The sequence below is a fragment of the Microcebus murinus genome, chromosome 14, assembly GCF_040939455.1.
Source record: "Microcebus murinus isolate Inina chromosome 14, M.murinus_Inina_mat1.0, whole genome shotgun sequence".
NCBI lineage: Eukaryota > Metazoa > Chordata > Mammalia > Primates > Cheirogaleidae > Microcebus > Microcebus murinus.
The window spans coordinates 24,248,224-24,263,097 of record NC_134117.1 but is presented as its reverse complement, the minus strand read 5'-3'; the positions used below and the strand labels follow the sequence as shown (position 1 = coordinate 24,263,097).

The 14,874-nt window shown below is 41.6% G+C and overlaps 1 protein-coding gene across 4 annotated transcripts in view; it reads left to right on the top strand.

Annotated features, from left to right (window-relative positions):
* The window catches only part of GBF1 (golgi brefeldin A resistant guanine nucleotide exchange factor 1), a 125,393-nt gene that overhangs the window by 85,631 nt on the left and 24,888 nt on the right, over nucleotides 1–14,874 (top strand). For all 4 annotated transcript variants that reach the window (XM_012769766.2, XM_012769760.2, XM_012769747.2 and 1 more), the window contains exons 4-8: nucleotides 6,423–6,554; nucleotides 12,061–12,179; nucleotides 12,713–12,821; nucleotides 13,319–13,379; nucleotides 14,510–14,564. In XM_012769766.2, coding sequence (XP_012625220.1) covers nucleotides 6,423–6,554; nucleotides 12,061–12,179; nucleotides 12,713–12,821; nucleotides 13,319–13,379; nucleotides 14,510–14,564 — 476 coding nt within the window. The remainder of the gene's footprint in view (nucleotides 1–6,422; nucleotides 6,555–12,060; nucleotides 12,180–12,712; nucleotides 12,822–13,318; nucleotides 13,380–14,509; nucleotides 14,565–14,874) is intronic.

The following is a 14,874-nucleotide window of genomic DNA, read 5'->3' as shown; positions in this document are numbered from 1 at the left end:
ATTACCTAATTTGTAAATTATTATTTTTTTTTTTTTTTATTTTTTTTTTTTTTTTTGAGACAGAGTCTCGCTTTGTTGTCCAGGCTAGAGTGAGTGCCGTGGCGTCAGCCTAGCTCACAGCAACCTCAAACTCCTGGGCTCCAGTGATCCTTCTGCCTCAGCCTCCCGAGTAGCTGGGACTACAGGCATGCGCCACTATGCCCGGCTAATTTTTTATATATATATCAGTTGGCCAATTAATTTCTTTCTATTTATAGTAGAGACGGGGTCTCGCTCTTGCTCAGGCTGGTTTCGAACTCCTGACCTTGAGCAATCCGCCCGCCTCAGCCTCCCAAGAGCTAGGATTACAGGCGTGAGCCACAGCGCCCGGCTGTAAATTATTTTAAGGGCTTATTTTAGCTATAATATCCTAGGATTTGGAGGATTTTCTGGAATGATCAGTTGAAATTTATGACTTATTTTTCTAAAGTACTGTTACTCAAAGTATTAATATAATTTGCAAAATGGTACAGTATACAAACTGCTGCTTTGTATGTAAAGAGAGATATTAATATACAAATTTGAGAAAATATTTAGAAATTTTTATAACAATGAGACAGTAATTTCAGGTATGCCGATTCTAGTAATAAAAAATTAGAGTTTATATTATTTTTAAATTTTTTTTAGTAATTTATTATATTATATTTTATAAAAGTATGGGTCTGTAATGGATTGACATAAGTGAAAAAAAACCTGGCCATTCACTACAGATAGTTTGAGAAACACTGTTCTAGAGGACCTTCTAAACATCTCACCAGGATTATGAATTCAAATTCCAGGGTTTTTTTAAATTACATATTTACAAAGAGATACACCTTAAATCAGAAATGTCCTTACTAGTGATGCCCTGATAGGATTACAGCATCCTCCTACCTTTGCCACCGTGCTGCAGAGTTCTTCCTGTTAAAGCTTGTCTAATGCTTCTAGCAATCCACACTTGAACCTGGAGAACAAAACTCTAGTTCTGCCTAGCCAAAACTCTCTTGGGAAAATTAACTGTATGTATCATGATGCTCTTTTTTTGGAGGGGTGGGGGAGTGAGGGTGATAGTGTAGGTTCCTGGTGGGTTCATTGAAAAGTCCAACCCATCTAGTTTTCTGTAAAGCATTGACTCACAAAATGGAAGTGTTGGAACGAATGTATCTTAGCAGTCATAGATTCCAGCTACTTAATTTGACAGATGAAGAGCTTGGGTATCATATATCTGGCTATTGGTAGGAGTGAGACTACTGATCTTTCCATTGACTAAATTGTGTACTGTATAAGGGTCCAAAGGCTCTCTGTCCAAAGCCTCCAGAGAGTTCTCCATGGGACTTTGTCCAAGCCTCTGTGTAGTATCACTCCTGTCTCTGCCAAGCCTCTTAATGCCATGTTGAGTTCTTTCATCTTAAGAGGCAAAAGACTGGCAAATCAAATCTAGCAATACATAACAAGAATAATATACAGGCCGGGCGTGGTGGCTCACGCCTGTAATCCTAGCACTCTGGGAGGCCGAGGCGGGCGGATTGCTCAAGGTCAGGAGTTCAAAACCAGCCTGAGCGAGACCCCGTCTCTACCATAAAAATAGAAAGAAATTAATTGGCCAACTAATATATATAATATAAAAATCAGCCAGGCATGGTGGCTCGTGCCTGTAGTCCCAGCTACTCGGGAGGCTGAGGCAGCAGAATCGCTTGAGCCCAGGAGTTTGAGGTTGCTGTGAGCTAGGATGACGCCACGGCACTCACTCTAGCCTGGGCAAGAAAGCGAGACCCTGTCTCAAAAAAAAAAAAAAAAAAAAAGAATAATATACCAAGACTAAGTGAGGTTTATCCCAGGAATGCAAGGCTGATTCAGTATCTGAAAATCAACCAATCTATCACATGAACATTCTAAAGAAAAAAATCCAATGATCATATCAATGAACAAAAAAATAAGGCATTTGACAAAATATAGCGTCCATTCATGATAATATCTACAAAAAACCTATAGCAAACTTTCCTGTGAAATACTGAATGTATTTACCCTAAATTTGAACACAAGGCAAGATGTCGACTTTTTTTTTTTTTTGAGACAGAGTCTCACTTTGTTGCCCAGGGTAGAGTGAGTGCCATGGCGTCAGCCTGGCTCACAGCAACCTCAATCTCCGGGGCTCAGCGATCCTACTGCCTCAGCCTCCCGAGTAGCTGGGACTACAAGCATGAGCCACCATGCCCGGCTAATTTTTTTTTTTTTGTATATATATTTTTAGTTGGTCAATTAATTTATTTCTATTTTTGGTAGAGACAGGGTCTCGCTCAGGCTGGTTTCTAACTCCTGACCTTGAGCAATCCGCCCGCCTCGGCCTCCCAAAGTGCTAGGATTACAGGCGTGAGCCACCGCGCCCGGCCAAGATGTCGACTTTCATAGTAATGGAAGTCCTAGCCAGTACAATGAGATAAGAAAAGGAAATAAGTAGCATATAAGTTGGAAACGAAGAAATAAAATTGTCCATATTTGCAGATAACATGAATCAACAAACACACACAAGTGAGTTGAGTAAGGTCACAGGATTCTAGAAGGTGAACACACAAAAATCAATCTCATTCTGTATACTAACAATGAACATATGGAAACTGAAATTAAAACTCAATACTTAAGGCCAGGCACAGTGGCTCATGCCTATAATCCTAGCACTGTGGGAGGCCGAGCCAGGAGGATCTTCCTTGAGCCCAGGAGTTTGAGACCAGCAAGCAAAAGGGAGGTCCCACCTCTACTAAAAATAGAAAAAATTAGCCAGGCGTGGTGGTGCATGCCTGTAATCCCAACTATTGGGAAGCTGAGGCAGGAGGATCACTTGAGCCCAGAAGTTTGAGGTTGCTATGAGCTAGGCTGATGCCACGGCACTCTAGCCCAGGCAACAGAGGGAGACTCTGTCTCAAAGTAAATAAATAAATAAATAACAACAACCAATACCTTTTACCAATACTCCAAATAAAATTAAATACTTAGGTATAAATCTAACAAAACATATACAGAACGTGTATGCTAAAAACTATAATACAGTGATACAAGAAACCAAAAAGATCTAAATAAATGGAGAGATATACTATGTTCATACACTGGAAGGCACAACATAGGAAAGATGCCATGTCTTCCTAAACTGATCTATAGACTCAATGTAATTCCTTTAAAACTTCCAAAATTATTTGTAAATATAGACACATTTATCTTAAATTGAAATGGAAAGGCAAAGGAACTGGAATATTGAATGATAATGGAAAAGAAAAATAAAGTTGGAAGAATTACACTACTGATTTTAAGACTGAGAATATAGCTATAATAATCAACAGAGTGTGGTATTGTCAGAGAGTTAGACATATAGATCAATGGAGCAGAATAGAGAATCCAGAAGAGACTCATGTAAATATGTCAATTTATTTTTGACAAAGATGTGAAGATAACTCAATGAGACATGTTGGGACTATAGAACATTCTTATGTAAAAAAAAAAAAGGAGCCTCAATCTAAATCACATCCCTTATATAAAAATTAACTCAAATTAGATCATAAGTGAAAAAAAATAAATCTGTAGTAAACTTTTTAGAAGAAACACAAGGAAAAAGTCTTTCTTACCTGGGATTAAGCAGAGTCAATTTGGACATTATACCAAAACACAATCCATAAAATAAGTATTAATAAATTGGACTGCATCCAGAGTAAAAATGTCTACTCTATTAAAGATATTGTTAAGAGAATGAAAAGACAAGCTTAAGACTGGGAGAAAATATTTGTAAATAATTGTATCACCAGTAAAAGACTTGAATCCAGAATAAAGAAGTCTCTAAAGTCAACAATAAAAAAAATTCAATTTAAAAGTAGACAAAAAGACCTGGGCACAATGGCTTATGCTTGTAATCCTAGCACTTTGGGAGACCAAGAAAGGAGAATTACTTGAGCCCAAGAGTTCGAGACCAGCCTGGGCAACATAGCAAGACCCCCATCTCTTAAAAAAAAACTTAGCCAGATGTAGTGGCACAGATCTGTAGTCCTAGCTACTTGGGAGGCTGAGGCAGGAGGATATCTTGAGCCTGGGAATTCAAGGTTACAGTGAACTATGATCACGCAACTGCATTCCAACCTGGGTGACAGTGCAAAACCCTCTCTCTAAAAAATAAAAAGTAGACAAAAGACTTGAACAGACATGTCACCCAAAAGAATATATGGATGGCAATTGAGCACATGAAAAGATGTTCAGTGTCATTGGTTATTAGAGAAATACACATTTAAACCAGGCGGAGATACCACTACCTAATATTGAAACTACCGAGTACTGGAGAGGATGTGGAGAAACTAGAAATCTCATTTCTGGTGGGAATGCAGAGTGGTACAGTGACTCTGGAAAACAGTTTGGCAGTAAAGCTAAACACACATTTACCCTTTGACTCAGAAACCCCACTCCTGGGTACTTCCCCTAGAGAAATGAAAACCTAAGTTCACACAAAAACCAGTACACAAATATTTACAGCAGCTCTATTATAATTGACTGAAACTAGAGAACCCAAATGTCCTTCTACCAGTGAATGAATACCACTCAGCAGTAAAAAGGAACAAACTATTGATACATGAAACAGCTTGGACAAATCTCAGAGCCATAAGTTGAATGAAAGAAGTCAATCTCAAAAGGTTATTACAACATACTGTATTAATCAGTCATTTAAAGAAAACAAATTAGTTTTACCAAATTTACAATTAAACAAAGAAGCTGAAAGCACATGGCCTGGGAAGTGTGGACCCTAGCTATAAAACTGCCCAAGTCTTTTGCCATAAAGAAAGACATGAAGCAAGCATAGTTGTAGCAACTGGATGAAAACAGAGAAAACACAGGGTCTGTTTTCTGTCCCAACTCTGAAGATTTTTTTTCCATCATGACCATTTTTTCAAATGACAGACCAAAGTGTTATGTGCATTTGTGTTTCTAAAGTAAGACTAATATGCTGTTTTAAAGTATATTATATAATGATATATATCAGTTTTTCCAAACACTTTATATTCCTTACATCTCAGCCCTCTACCACCACTACACACAGAAGACACACACAGGTTTTTCTCTAGATTTTTTCTGCAAGTTGTACTTCTCTAGGTTGGGACAGTAAGGGATAAGAAGCAGGTTTTTTAGAGCTGATGTGATCACAGTACAGACAGGCTTGGAAAATGCTACCAAATCTGCCAATTAATTAAAGCATTAATCTGAGGAGCAGCCGGTCCGGGAATATTTACCCAGAGAGCGTGTAGTAGGAATTGAGTAGGCAGCTCCCTACATTTGCATGAAAATGAAGGTGCTTAGGAAACCCTGCTTCCTTCTGTCTCTAAAGGTGGGGCAGCCTAGATTACATCCCCAATTGTTTCTGGCCTATTTAGGAAGCCTTTTAGGGAACTGGTCTCTGAAAGATGAAAGCACAGCAGAATCTAATTTTACAAGTTTTGGAACCACATAGACTGGTTTCAAATCCCAGCTCTGCTGATTAGTTGCATAATTTGGTGCCAATCATGTATCTTATCTGATGAGCCTTATTTTTTTAATTTGTAAATAAAGATTATGAATTGCCCCTTCATCTCAGGGTAGTTAAACTCTGCTTACTGTAGGCAGGAAAGAGGCTGGAAAGTGGTTAGTACCTTCCAAGATTAGACTGCCTCCATGACAAGAGACTGCCCAGCCTTTTGTTCTTTTTAGGCTTATTTTTCAGCAAGGAACTATAAACCTCCAGGTTTCCTCTCATCCTCCTGGGATGTGCTGTACTCTTTCTCTAAGAGAAGTGACCTTGACAATAACAGCAAAGGACATAAAGACAGGAGCCAATCCAGGGATCTAAGGGTCACATTGGCTATACCCAAGATAAAGTTTATGTGTTGTATATCACTGGGGAAGGGGGTGAAATTGACATGGAAAATTAACTCACAATATTTGATGATATTAAAGAATTGTTAAATTTTTAAAAGTTGTGATAAAATATACATAACAAAATTTACCATTTTTATTTTTTTCTTAGGCTAGTCAAGTGAAGCAGTGGGAGTGGAGAAGGAACAAAGGAATCTGTAACTGGTTGTGATCAATCAGTTGTAAATACCACTGCACTTGGACCAGCCCAAAATTTACCATTTTAATCATTTTATTAACTTTTTAAGCATGATAATGATATTGTGCTTTGTTTTATTTAAGATTCCTAATCTTTTAGAGCTACATACTGAAAATTTTATAGATAAATGGTATAGTGTCTGGGATTTGATTCTAGGTACTCTAGAGGGAAAAAGATTGACCCAGCAATGAAGACTTCTAGCTTTGTCGCACAAACAAGAAGGGCCTCTTACTAGGGTTTAGCTTTTCATTAAAGGGTATCTCTTCATTTCTGTTTTCTTTTCTTGCAGAACTCTCAGAAATTGAGCCCAATGTATTCCTTCGGCCATTTCTGGAAGTGATTCGCTCTGAAGATACCACTGGCCCTATCACTGGACTGGCACTCACCTCTGTCAACAAGTTCCTGTCCTATGCGCTCATAGGTAAGATCTCAGCTTTGTTGGATAACCACAGCACTTCATTTCCTGACTCTTGTGGGGTGCTCAGGCCTTAGACAATGAGCTAGTGATACTGGGAAAATTTTTCTAGCCATCTCTCTTCTTTTTTTTCTTTTTTTTTTTTTTTTTTTTGAGACAGAGTCTCGCTTGTTGCCCAGGCTAGAGTGAGTGCCATGGTGTCAGAGCTCACAGCAACCTCAAACTCCTGGGCTCAAGCAATCCTCCTGCCTCAGCCTCCCGAGTAGCTGGGACTACAGGCATGTGCCACCATGCCCGGCTAATTTTTTTTTTTTATATATATATTAGTTGGCCAATTAATTTCTTTCTATTTATAGTAGAGACGGGGTCTCGCTCTTGCTCAGGCTGGTTTTGAACTCCTGACCTCGAGCAATCCGCCCGCCTCGGCCTCCCAGAGTGCTAGGATTACAGGCGTGAGCCACCGCGCCCGGCCATCATCTCTCTTCTTATAGAAGAGAAATAGGATTGTTATTGGTTACTCATCATTCTAGTTGACTGAGGTTGTGCAGGTTGGGGAGGGTGGGAGAGGAGGTTTCCCTGGGACTTTGGTTTCTCTATGCATTGGACGGAGTTAAGAGTATAGTGCCCTTGGGGTTTTGGTTTGGTTTATTTTTTAAGTTATTTTTTCAACTATAATGCATATTTATTATAAGAAGACACACCTGTAATCCTAGCACTTTGGGAAGCCAAGGTGGGAAGATCTCTTGAGGCTAGGAGTTTGAGACCAGCCTAAGCAAGAGCAAGAACCCATCTCTACAAAAAATAGAAAAATCAGCTGGGCATGGTGGAGTACACCTGTGGTCTAGCTACTCAGGAGGCCAAGGCAGGAGGATTGCTTGAGCTCAGGAGTTTGAGGTTGCCATGAGCTATGATGATGTCACTGCACTCTAGCCCAGGCAACAGAGGAAGACTCTGTCTCAAAAAAAAAAAAAAAAAAAAAGACTATAAAGGAGTGTCTAAAAGGAAGGTTAAATGTCTCTCTTGTGTCTTTCCAATGCTCCACCCCTTTCCTTAGGTAAATAGTGTTAACAGCCTGGTTTAACTTTTTCTATACCTTTTTCTGTGAGTATATAAATATAAATAAAATACCATCCTATCTTTAAAAAATAGGATTATGTGCTACGTATTTTTGTGTCTTAAGTTTTTTTTAAGTCCCAGGCTAGAATGAGTGCCATGGCATCAGCCTAGCTCACAGCAACCTCAAACTCCTGGGCTCAAGCGATCCTTCTGCCTCAGCCTCCCAAGTGGCTGGGACTACAGGCATGCGCCACCATGCCCAGCTAATTTTTTCTATATATATTATTTGGCCAATTAATTTCTTTCTATTTATAGTAGAGACGGGGTCTCACTCTTGCTCAGGCTGGTTTCGAACTCCTGACCTCGAGCAATCCGCCCGCCTCGGCCTCCCAGAGAGCTAGGATTACAGGCGTGAGCCACCGCGCCCGGCCTTTTTTAAGTTTTTTTAAGCATGGTGGTGTGTGCCTGTAGTGTAGCTACTTGGGAGACTAAGGATCATCTGAGCTGAGGTGTTTGAGGCTGCAGTGAGCTATGATCACACCACTGGCCTCTAGCCTGGGCAGCAGAGCGAGACCCTATTGCAAAAACAAAAAAAGAAAAGAAAAAAAAAATATATATATATATACATAAAATATTAAACTTGCTATTTTAATCATTTAAGTGTACAATTCAGTGGCATTAATTACATTCATAGTGTTGTGCAACCATTACCACCATCTATTTCATTACACCAAAAAGAAACTCTAACCATTAAGCAGTAACTCCCCATTTCCCTCTCCCCTCAGTATTTTTTTTTTTTTTTAAACAGAATCTTGCTTTGTTGCCCAGGCTAGAGTGAGTGCCGTGGGGTCAGCCTAGCTCACAGCAATCTCAAACTCCTGGGCTCAGGTAATCTTTCTGCCTCAGCCTCCCGAGTAGCTGGGACTACAGGCATGCACCACCATGCCCGGCTAATTTTTTCTATATATATTAGTTGGCCAATTAATTGATTTCTATTTTTATAGTAGAGACGGGGTCTCACTCTTGCTCAGGCTGGTTTCGAACTCCTGACCTCGAGCAATCTGCCCGCCTCGGCCTCCCAGAGTGCTAGGATTACAGGCGTGAGCCACAGCGCCCGGCCATCCCCTCAGTCTTTTGTATGATTTTTTTTTTCCTTTTTAGTAGCAGTATAGTATCGATAGTATAGTATAAATAATTTATTTTGTCATTCTCTTATTAATATTTAACATTTAGATTGTTTCATATTTGGAGTTATTATAAATAATGCTAAAATAAGCATCCTTGTTCATATGTCCTTATTTACTAATTTTACTTTTGTATGAAAGATTTCTGAACTTGGAATTTTTGGATTAAAGGCCACATGCATATTATATTTTTATAGCTACTTCCAGGTTGCTTTCCCAAAAGATTACAGCATTTATACTTCCATCAACAATGTTTGAGAGTTTCCATTTCTCCACCCTATCATCAGCACTGAATATTATCAGTTTTCTTTATTTGTACTAATTTGGTGGGTAAAAACTGGTATTTTGTTGTTTTTATTTCCTAGAGATTGAACATTTGAATTTCCTCTCCTTAGCTTATTGTTTTATTGAGTTGTTTTTGTTTTTCATATCAATTTGTAGGAGCTCTTTGTGTAGTAGGAATATTAACCCATTGTCTATCATAATATTACACACGTTTCCTCCCAGTTTAGGCCAAATATTTCACCCAGTCTATAGTTTATCTCTGAATTTGTGGTGTCTTTTTTTAGATTCCTTTTCTAGTTGGTCTTGTCACTCAGGATCCTAAATTCCTTTTCCCCAATTGCCAGTCCATGTGCAAGGATGAGGAACATCAAAAACAGGCAGCTGTCTTTGTTTCTAAGTAGGGAGACAAGAAAAGAAGAGGCTCGGCTTGTAGCTAGCCAGAAGAGAAAACAGCCTTCATTTCAGGGCAGGAAAACCCTTTATCTTTTCAAGAAAAGTTGGATTTGCTCAGCTTAAGCATTGAGGATCCTGAGCAGGAATCCTGGGTGCCAGCTAGCTTCTGAATAGATGCATCAGCCTCTTCAAACACCCTAATTGTAGCTTCATAGTTTTCCTAAACAAAATCAGGCCCAGCCACTTCCAGCCTTGCCCTGAGCTCCACCTGCAGGTCATCTCTCTTCACAGCCTGCAATAGCGGCCCCCTGTGCCTTTTCCCTCTGCTCTTTTGTGGGTGATATTCTCTTCTCTTTCTGAACTTGGCAGATAGGCTGGTCATTGGAGACTTCAGGCCAGCTGGTCATTGGAGTTTCCTGTGGTGGGAAAAGAGAATGCTGGAGGTGGTGATTGTGGTGGGCATGAGAAAAGGAGCAGGAAGGAGTGCATGAAAGCAAAGGAGATGAGATTGGCAAATTTCCCTGACGTTGGCTCAAGAGTGGCCAGAAAAGGAGGACATTCTGAAGAAGGGGTCTTGGGGAAGAAAAAATCTACTAAGGGAGCCCAAGCCAAACAATCCTTTGTTTAGGCTGCTCTTTCTAGAAGAAAACACCCCCAACTTCTCAATCCTATGACCCAAGGCTTCAGGGATTATTTTAGGTCCTACTCCAAGGACTGGCCTTTCGTTTGGTCCCACACAGCTGCCAGACCAGGATTTGTGCCACTGATTACATGGCTTGCCAGCAAGCCCTGCCTATGGTTCTAAAGACCTATCCCTCTTACCTGCCTTTTTAGAAAATTAACTTTGCTAATTCACTCAAGCTCAAGGGATAAGAACTATTAATACAAAGAGATCAGTAGAGCTTAAACCACTTTAACAAGAGAGATTAGTGAAAGAGGGGAAGAAATGGACCCTCAGGAGCCTTGTGAGATGGGAGCAAGGCTGCCATTCACTGAGCTCTGAAATGCTACACAACACTGAGCAGGACCACAGTTTCCTGTGCGGGCTCTGGTAGACTGAATAAAGACTGTCAGGCAGGGCTGTGAGAGAGGATTTGGGCAAGAGCCTTGAGAGTATGGGATTTCCTGTGCAAATTGGGAGAAACATGGAGAGTTGGGGTGATAGGAGGAGCTGGGTCACCCCATTATACTATATATCATAAAACTGACTTCCTTCTGCATGTCCTCTAAAGTAACCACTCCTGGTCCTGAGTAGAGGGATGCTGTAAGTAGGACAAAGAAAGTCTTTGATGAAGTGTCAGAGACTAAAAAGGACAGAATAGAAAGATGAAAACACTCATAATTAATGAAAATCTTGCTTAGCATTGCAAGAGAAATGCTCGAGTTTCTCAGCCATCCCCTGAGCTTTAGGCTTAGAAATTCCATAATTTCAGATACCAAGAAAGAAAAAATGGCAAATATGTCTTCTAACTCCTACCACTTAAAGCTAGGAGATGCTCCTGCATTATACCGTGCACCTCCGGAATAACTTTCTGTGTCACTCGAAAAGCTTTACAATATGCCTGCCCTTTGCCCCTACTTATGCTCCCCTTTCAGGACTAAATAGCATAGAAAGAGTTCTTCAGAGCAGACCTGGGACAGGAGCCAGGCAGTTCTGCAGGAGCATTATAAGGCCTTGATGGTGACAACTTTTTTGGCCACTCCTTATGGCTGTTTAACACATGAATGGGAGCTGAGTTCCCCCTTTGGTAGCATCTGTGTTCATTTTCAACATGGTGCTGGTTGTCTGACCTCTAGCTTCTCCCCTCCTTTTGCACAGCTAAAATCCTCCTTCTCTCCCCACTGTCCAACTAGCCAGCTTCCAGTCCTGTTTAGTTTGTCTCTTTTTCTCTCCTAATGTTTAGTTAAGCTGGAAACAGGATTTTTGCTCTTTGTCATATTGTTTTAAATAAGAATGAAACTAATGAGGTCTCTGATCTGCTGTAACTTGGTACCCAGATATAATTACTGGCGGCAGTGACTGTCCATTTCTTCTTCCTGCTCCTCTACCTCAGTTGCTCCTGAACACAGAATTCTAAAAGCAAGCAGAGAGAAAAGCTGTGTTGAAAGATGAAAGGAGAAAAACTACAACCGTGGCATTCAAAGCTCTGGTCCTACATGGCTTTTGGTCTGGGCCAAAAATTCATCTTTCCAAGTCCTTCCTCTGTGAAACAAGTAGTTTTACACCAGTGATTCCCAAAGTATGGTCCCCTGATCAGCAGTGTTAACTTTACTTGGGATCTTGTTAGAAATACAAATTCTCAGGCCCCACTCTAGACCTACAAAATCAAAAACTATGGGTATGAAACCAGCAATGTGTATTTTAACAAGCATTCCAGGTGATTTTGCTTAAGTTTGAGAACCACTTTTTTACCCAGTGGAGCTTGTGTTAAGGAGCTCATGAAAGCCAGTTTTGGGCAAAAATTCTCATATTAAGGATCCACAAGTTAGGGAACTGGAGAGGAGAAAAACCAAATTCTCTCAAAGTGGTCCCTAGACAGTCTGTCTTTTTTTTTCTCCCTCTTCATTTAATTTTTCCTTTTTCACTGGAGCAGATCCCACTCATGATGGCACAGCAGAGGGCATGGAGAACATGGCAGATGCTGTCACCCATGCTCGTTTTGTAGGCACGGATCCTGCCAGTGATGAGGTTGTCCTGATGAAAATCCTTCAGGTAAGCAGGAAGGGAAGAGCAATTAGGCTAATGGCCAGGGGCTGGTGCATCCAGCTCTACTTATCGAGTGTGCTGGCAGCATGAAGCTGTGTTTTGACTCCACTGGGGCTTAGGAGCCTACTTTGTTTCCAAACAAGCAGCTCAGGTAACCAAAGTGAAAGCTTTTTCTAAGGAAAACAATTAAAAGCTTTAAATGAATTGATATCAAATACCAGAAACCCTTAATACACTTGTACCTCTGGCAGACTGTATCTGTGCCATCCACCTATTGGGCTCGTGGGTTAGGGATGGAATGAGTTTTGAACTATGTCAGGGTCATACAAAGTAAAGAAACAGTTTCCAAGACAAGCTCCTGGGAGACCTCCCTACCAAACTGAAGTGAGGTCAACATTGTTGCTAACCTCTCTTTCTCACCCCTGAATACTTTTCTGAAAGACTAGAGGAACCACTAGGCAGCTTTTCTCTCCTCCGGAAAGCCTCTCTTCACCCAGCCTACCTGGTTTATCATAGTAACTCCTCTTTCTTCCTGGTAGGTCCTACGGACTCTGTTGCTGACCCCAGTGGGTGCCCACCTAACCAATGAATCCGTGTGTGAGATTATGCAGTCTTGCTTCCGGATCTGCTTTGAAATGAGGCTCAGTGGTAGGTGCTTGAATGTTGGCCTCTTCATCATTCCTGGGGCCACTATCTGAGTGTGAACACAGGATGCTGTCTCTGAACCCCATAAAGAAGGAAAATTCAGGACTTCTCATCAGACTCAAGGAACCATATGGGTCTAGAAGATACCTCTGTACATGACTGTTGCAAAGCTAAAGACTTCAGCCCGTTATGCCAGGGCAGGAGTTGGGATGGATCCCAGACTGACTCAGCCCAAGCAGATCTCCTCCCTTGAGTTTTTCTGGGATTGACACCAGCCTGCAACTCCTAGACACATTTATTGCTCCCCGTTTTTTCTTGACTCGGTAGTGCCACCTAGTGGGCCAGTGAAGTTATGGCTGCCAGGCTGAGCTGGAGCTGGTTTTAATAAGTTTGGCATAATCCTTGGTAAACAAGGTTTGGAGGGGAGTCTGCTCTGAAAAGCCTCCTGATAATAGCACGGCAAGTAATGACACCTGTGTTATTTGTTTTTGCCTGTGCAGAGTTATTGAGAAAATCCGCAGAGCACACTCTCGTAGACATGGTGCAGCTGCTCTTCACAAGGTAAACCTGCTGCTGTTTGCTTCAGCCCGGCTGTCCAGGCCTCTTGAGTCTGCCTGCTTCCACATAGCCACGTCAGGGACCTGGCCAACCCCACAGCCACATGAGAGGCCACTGGGATTATGCATGGGGGTAGTTCTCTGGGCCCAGGGTTACCGAACAAGGGAGAAGGAGGAGGGAGCTGAGTTGGCCTCAGGAGGAGGCAGAGGGTTATTTAATCTAGGCTGACAGACCTCATTCTGCTTCCCAAACTTATGTCTGTTTCTCTGCAGGTAGCAGCTGGGAAAGAAAACCCAGAAAGGAAGCCAAACTCAAGGGACCCTGGAACAGGTTGCTGAGCTCCCAGAGCTCAGTCTGATTTCTGTGGAGAGGGCCAAGGCTAGGGTGACCAACAATCCCAGTTTGCTGGGACTGCCCTCATTTTAGTGCTGAAAGTTCTATATCCTGGCAAACCCACCTCAGTCCCAAGCAAACCAAGATGGTTGGTTACCCTAGGTAAGGCCCTCGGCCTAGGGTCTAGGAGGCCTTTTCATGCTAGGCTTAACGGCCTGTTTCCTACACCTCCTTTCAATAGATTCACTTTGAGAAGAGCTGAAACAGTGGCCTTAAAACTTCCCCCTGGGATTTCTTTTTGCTCTCAGATCTATAGATAATAATCTTTATTATCTACAGATAAGACTGCCCTTGGACCCTGCTGCAAAGAGTTTCTTGCTACTCAGGCTCAAATTTGCTGGCTTCAAAATTTCAATCTGCCTTTTACTTCTTGCCCTATGCCAGTCTCCTAGGGTTTTGATAGATGCCCTCTCCCTATCCCTTGGCTTTTAGCAGTACTTGCCAAGTGAACACAAGCAGGAAGGAATCAGTTTAAGGATGAAAAGAGCCTCCACACTCCAAGGGTACTTAGTCACTTTGTCCTCAGGACTACCTTCTTTTGTCCATGTCATACATCCCTTGATTCCTGTGGCTCTTTGATGAAGCTCTGAGAGGGGTGAAATTAGTCTGCTTCTCTTCCCAGCTTTTCCTAAGACACAGGGCATCCATGCCCTGACTCAGCACCTTTGGTCTGTGGCTGGCATGAGGGTGACATTTGTCATTATCCCTAATGACAGTCCATGGGATTCTCTATCTTATAGGTTACCTCAGTTTAAAGAAGAACCCAAGAACTATGTGGGGACCAACATGAAGAAGGTATGACCTGAGAGCTGTCCTGCTGTCCCTCATCCGGACCTGAATCTCCCAGTTTCAGTACTGTGGGATACCTCTGCTTAGCACAGACATGCTTTTGCCTAGACAGGTCTGCTTGGAATCTAGAAGTGGCTCTCACTCCTTTAGAGAGATTTATTCTCTCCCAGATACCTGTCCTTCCCCAACTTTCCTTTCTGGCCTATCTTTCTTTGAACCACCACATAAGCTGGTGAGCCAGTTCTTTATGGAAACTCAGTGAGGCCCATCATTCTGGGCTAAAAATATATGTTGACATCAGCTCTAAGAAACAATG